Raw genomic sequence first — 6,000 nt, forward strand, 5'->3', positions numbered from 1 at the left:
CATGTTGGAGTCAGAAAGGTATAAATCAAGTCTTTAGAACATGAAATGCCTAAAGTGTTGCATTTACTTTGAAATGTAAATTGCCTAGGAGCTGTTAGCATAAGTAATTTTACTCAGGGTTGTTTACATAAATAAAAAAATAGATAAGATGCTTGCTTCTGTTTAGGTTTCTTCTTGAATTTTTATGTGGGAAGCTGTAGAAATTAATATTTCAGATGAGTATTAATTGTTTAAATAATTTTCTAGATTGTTGGTTTTCCACACTGAACAAAGCAGAGTGCTGGAGAGTTGCTTACATTTTTGAACTTCAGTCTGCAGGAAGTCATTGAGGCAAAGAGGCTGGAGTTCTGCCTTGAAGTGGAAAGAAAAGAAGAGGAGATATGGCAACGATTTGTGCAGAGAGTGAAGGAGAAAGCAGCAATGTTGGAAGAGGCAGAGCAACAGGCAAGCATGCCTGTCTGTCTTGAGTTTGTTTTCTGAGATTTGGAACAGCTAAGTTCTTAACAAAATCACTGGTTGATATTTATAATTTCCTAATATTTTGAGGACAGTAATGCATTAAATCAAAAGCAGTTTGATTAGACACCAGCAAACAGGAGAATATGTCTTATGAGGAGCAGCTGAGGGAGCTGGGATTGTTTAGCATGAAGTAAAGAAGGCTCAGGGGAGAGAGACTTTACTGCTCTCTACAACTGCCTGAAAGGAAAAATGAGTTTGGAGTTTGTCTTTTCTCCCAATTGCTAAGTGACAACATGAGAGGAAATGGACTTAAAGTTGTGTGATGGGAAGTTTAGACTGGATATTAGAAAAACATCTTCACAGAAAGGGTTGTTGAGCATTGGAGAACAGGCTGCCCAGGAAAGTGGTGGGTCACCATGCCTGGAGGTATTTAAAACACGTGTAGATGTGGCATCTGGGGATGTGGTTTAAGGGTGGACTTGGCAGTGCTGGATTCACGCTTGGACTTGATCTTAAAGGTCTTTCCCAGCAGCATACATGATTCTGTGATTCTGTAAATGGATCTTGTTTTGGGAAGGCAGGAGCTTACAGTCTAAAGGCATTGGTGGGTAGCTGGTGCACATCTGTGGAGGAGGAGTTGATATTGTGAAGTAAGAGAGTGATGAATATAATGTTTGTGTTTCTTTGCCTTCTTTAGCAATGTGAGAAACACTGGTATGCCTTAACAACACAGTAGATGCTTTTTGTGCGTAGATTGCACTGTAAAAAACAAACTTTTAGGAAAGAGTCTTTCCTCAGGCTTTTCAGAGTGGGCCATGTGTGTTTGCCTGACTTCCAGATCTAATTATTAAATCTAAGCTCAGCCCTCATACTGAGAGGTTTGAAAGTGTGTACGTCTGGTATTCTATTGGTTTGTTTCAGTTCTGGTTCCAAAATCTCATCTGTTCCAGCTGACTTAAGGCTGTTTGAAAATGTGAAATGTATCTTGGCTCTGAAGATTCAGACCTGTCAAGCTGGACTAGCAAGATAGGATCTTCTCATCTACTTTCTGCCAGACTCTTATTGTGGTCATGTGTATTTATATTCAAACTCTGGTTTAATTGAAATTGGAAACCTGTGTATTTTTATTAATGTTCTTTTCTGTATGTCAGTCCCCCAGCAAAGCTGTAGCAGGTTTTTTGAGGTGTTCAGGTGCATATTTTAAATAAGAAGGCAGCTTAGTATTTGTTTTCTAAATCTGTTAAGACCCCCATGCTACTTGTAGAGGAAAAAAAAAGAGATTCAGTCCTTCTCAGTGGGAGGCTGTTCAATTGGAAGAATGCTTAGTCATATTCAAAGCAGGTTCAGCAAGGTCTTACACAGTATCTGTGCTAACCCTTTGATATTTTCCTTGTATGATTGATACCAAGTGGTTTGTGAACTCTACATATTGCAGAATTATGGATATTAGTTTTCTAAGTTCCTGATGTGGGAAAGGGATCATGCAATCACTCCTAAAGAAGATTTGTCATGTTCTCTTACTGCTGTATTTGTATCTGGAAACTAAAGAAAACTGGGAATTTCTGTTGAACTTCAGATTTCTTTCACATCATTCATTTAGAGGAGACTAGCAGATGCACCTATAAAATTTGTCAGGTCTGCTGTGTACAGCAGGCATACTGTTATGTTTATAGTCTTAATTAGTTTCTTCTTTGCAAAAGCAGGATTCTAGGAGAATTTGTGTGTGGGGAAATGGGAGATGAGGAAGGATGAAGTACCTCATTTGTTGTCACATATAACTTCACAATAGGTTTGAACTGGTTAAAATACATCTGGAAACGAAAATGCATTAGTATGTCAAAAAAACCTAGTCAAAGAGCTGAGAAGTAGGTAGCTTCTTGCAGCCCACCAGTAACTCCCCAACCAGACTAACTCTGGTTATATTTAAATCTGATCAATACACACTTCCCCACTATATTCTGCTTGAGTCATCTTGATTTAATCTGTCTGTTGATGATTGGTTTAGCTCTAAAGGCCTCCTTATTTTGATACAATAAAGATACAGTAAAATGTAGTAGGGAATCTGGTATTCACTTAGTGCCTTTCATGTTTTCTACCTGTACTTTGAGTGTGCAAACTTTGTGTTTATCCTGCATCATGAGAACATCTGATAAAAGTTATTATTTTTCTGTATTGCTGCTTTTTAATCTTAACAGTTTGGGGAAATAACTGCAATTTCTAGCGACTATTAACACAAGCTGACATGGGTTTTAGTGTTATTTTGCAGAGGGTTTTTATATTGTGATATCACCACCTTGTGTTGCCAGTTGGAAATGTTGTTTTTTGTGCTTTCTTTAAATAGGTACTGACTGAATTTGAACATCTTACACTAATGCATCAAGAAGAGGAGCTGAAATGTGGGGAAGAGAAAAAACTCCTAGAAGATGAAAAAGCTCAGTTTGTTGAGAAGAAAGGTGTCACTGAATCGATTCAGTCACAAGTGTCTGTCTCTAGCCCTGTTAGTGTGAAGGCACAAGGACTGCAAAAAGTAAGTCATCAGAGAGCAATGAGAAAGTTCTTCACATTCACTTTTATAACTCAAATTTCAGTAATCTTTTAGAAAAGACAGATGCTCCTATTCTGTGATAAGAAGACCGAAGTGTATAAAATACCCTCATGCTTGAATTTACTTTTAGAGTAATTGCTGTATGTTCTGTGAGCATTGTTTTTTCTTTCTTTTCTTTTTTCCATGAAAGAAGCAAGATTTTCAACTTGAAGTTCAGTGCCTTCATATCAGAGATGAAGGAGCTGTGAATGTTGGAGAGCAGAGCGAGAGGGAGAGTGAGAAGGAGGAGTTAGAGAGAGAAATTCACCCAGGGAATTTCAGGAATAGTATTTGATTGCAGCACTCAGGTTTTGAATGGTAGGGTATGTTAGTAGTTTTATGAAGTAGTCTAACTGCTATTTGGCCCATATTAGATGTGTCTTCCTAGTACAGATTTTTGAGAGAAGAAATTGAAAAAATTGGCTGTAAAAACACAAAGTGCAGAATATGACCCAATAAAGATTTCGCTTTCTTCCCACCCATACATTTCTTTCTTTCACCACTCTTAAAAGAAAAACTTGAATAAATTGTGAAAATTCAGAAATACTTTCAAAAGTAGTGTCCAGAATAACACTCCCAACTGATTTATATTAAAAACATTGAATTAAATACTCATATATTAAATTAAATTGACTTAAATGTTTTTCTCCTCCAAAACCAGAAGTCAATTAACTTACTAATTTTCTTTCCTGATAATTTACAAATTTACTGCAGATAACATTTTGTTAATTAATAACTTCCTGCAGTTGAAAACAGATTTCTTGGTTCTGAATTTATTTATAACTGCTATATTCTGAAGAACTTTAGAAGCTATGTTGGTGCACATATTTCCACAGAATCATCAAGCTTTGACATTTTTGGGGTGTATGCCAGAAGCCTAATTTGGCCAAAATGTATTCCATTTCAGCTACTGTTACCAAATTCCTTTTCCTGAATTCCTTTTTTTCCCTGGATTTGCATACGAAAGTGGAATTCTTGGTAACAGAAGTCATTTTCTGCACTAATATGAGTAACTCCTCTGGTTTAGTTTTATTTCATCAGAGTATGCTGAGTTTATATGCTTGCTGTGGTTTTTCAGTTCCAGCTTTATGTAGTACTGATGACAGAAGACACAATATTGGTAATTTCTCATGAGGAAGCAGTGATTCGTGGTGGGCTCTTGAAGGTATAGGAGTTCCAGTTTCTTACTTAAATGTTTGGCTAATATCTCTTGTTGCTGCATTCTGCAAAAGAATAATTTTTAAGCATGATCTCTACACACACAGCATGGTGGTTACTGTCATCACAGGGTTTCTGTTACAGCTCTGCCTTGATATGAGTTTGCCTTACATAAGTGTGGTCAGCCTGCTTTGATTTTAAATGCATTGTGCCAAAGAATCCCTGCCTGCCATAAACAGTTCCATTCAGAGTATGAACGGTGTAGTACAAAAGTATTCCGTGAGTATATCCACTACAAGCTTCCTGAAGAGTTCTTTTCAAATGGTATTGTCTGTTAGTCCACTAAGTGTTATTTAATACAACTATTGACATATTTGAACCATTTACTGATTTTGCTGATAAGTTTTTGCTTGTAGGCTTTTATGTACAAGCAGTGTTCTAAATTTCAGATACGGTCTTTTAAATCAAAATTTACTGAGATATTTTTGCAATGCTGTACTGTTGCAGGATAGTTCATCTGATATTACTAACTCAGTATGGAAAGTACCTATATTTGATGTTTTGAGTGTGGTATTCAGTTACAGTTGAAGATTTACAAAAACTCCAGGTTAGTTAAAACAAATTCTAAGTGCTTTGTATGTTTTCAGTAGTCATGATAACTAATGGGAAACTTTAAGAGGTATAGTTCTCTGGAGTTGTGTTATTTGACTGTTTAAATATGAAATACTAACTTGACAAAAATAAAATAGATTGGTTTTGCCTAAGTGTTACTCTTGTTTTGCTTCCTGTCCCTCATGTGTTATTAAAAAGGAGTAAGATTTCACATTTACCTGAAAAATATGAAGGTTTTACATCTGTTTTAAATATCTTAAGTCATTTATTGATTGGAAAAAATAGGTGATTTGTGTGAACAGTACCAGAAGAGCAGTGTGACTTGTGATACTTGTCATATACCACTGTACTTACCATACAGTCATGGAATATCTCAAGTTGTAAGAAGACCATAAGGAGTTGGAAGAGACCCTTAAGGTTCATTGACTCCAGCTCTCTGCTCCTTGCAGGACTACCATAAAATCCAAACCAAATGACTAAGAACATTGTCCAGATACTCCTTGAACTCTGACAGACTTGGTGTCGTGACCACTGCCCTGGGGAGCTGTTCAGTCACCAATCTCACCTTCTATTTTACTCACACAGTGATGCCATATAATATACCGTGTAATTTTAGAGGGTGGAATGGATCTTAAAGATCACCTAGTCCCAAGCCCCTGACATGGACAAGGACATCTCCTACTACACCAGGCTGCTCAACACTTCATCCCACCTGGCTTTGAACACTGACAGGGCTGGGACATCCACAACCTCCCTGGGGGCAATCTCTTGCAGTCCTCACCACCCTCACAGTAAAGAATTTCTTCCTAATATCTAACCCAAATTTCCCCTCTTTTAATGTGTACCCATTGCTCCTTGTCCTAGCACTACAGTTCCTGACAGAGTCCCTCTCTGGCTTCCCTGTAGGTGTCCTCCAAATACCGGAAGGTTTGTTCTACACAACCTTCTCTTCTCTTCTCTGGACTGAACAGCCCCAACTTTCTCAGCCTGTCTGTGTAGGGTAGGTGCTCCAGTCCCCTTATCAACTTTGTGGCCCTCCTCTGGACTTGCTCCAGCAGTTCCATGTTCCATCCAGAGCTGGATACAGGACTCCAGGTGGGGTCTCACAAGAGCTGAGTAGAGAGGCAGAGTCCCCTGCCTTGCCCGCTTGGGATGCAGCCCAGGACGTGGTTGGCTTTCTGAACTGT

At 38.1% G+C, this 6,000-nt stretch overlaps 1 protein-coding gene across 1 annotated transcript in view; it reads left to right on the forward strand.

Moving 5' to 3' along the window:
• SEPTIN10 (septin 10) overlaps positions 1-4,965 on the forward strand; it is a 24,089-nt gene extending 19,124 nt beyond the window's left edge. Inside the window, 3 exon segments of the mRNA XM_054513990.1 lie at positions 312-444; positions 2,801-2,986; positions 3,195-4,965. Coding sequence (XP_054369965.1) covers positions 312-444; positions 2,801-2,986; positions 3,195-3,338 — 463 coding nt within the window. The 3' untranslated portion in view covers positions 3,339-4,965.
• Positions 4,966-6,000: the final 1,035 nt, after the last annotated feature.

The sequence above is a fragment of the Molothrus ater genome, chromosome 2 (genome assembly GCF_012460135.2).
Source record: "Molothrus ater isolate BHLD 08-10-18 breed brown headed cowbird chromosome 2, BPBGC_Mater_1.1, whole genome shotgun sequence".
Taxonomy (NCBI): domain Eukaryota; kingdom Metazoa; phylum Chordata; class Aves; order Passeriformes; family Icteridae; genus Molothrus; species Molothrus ater.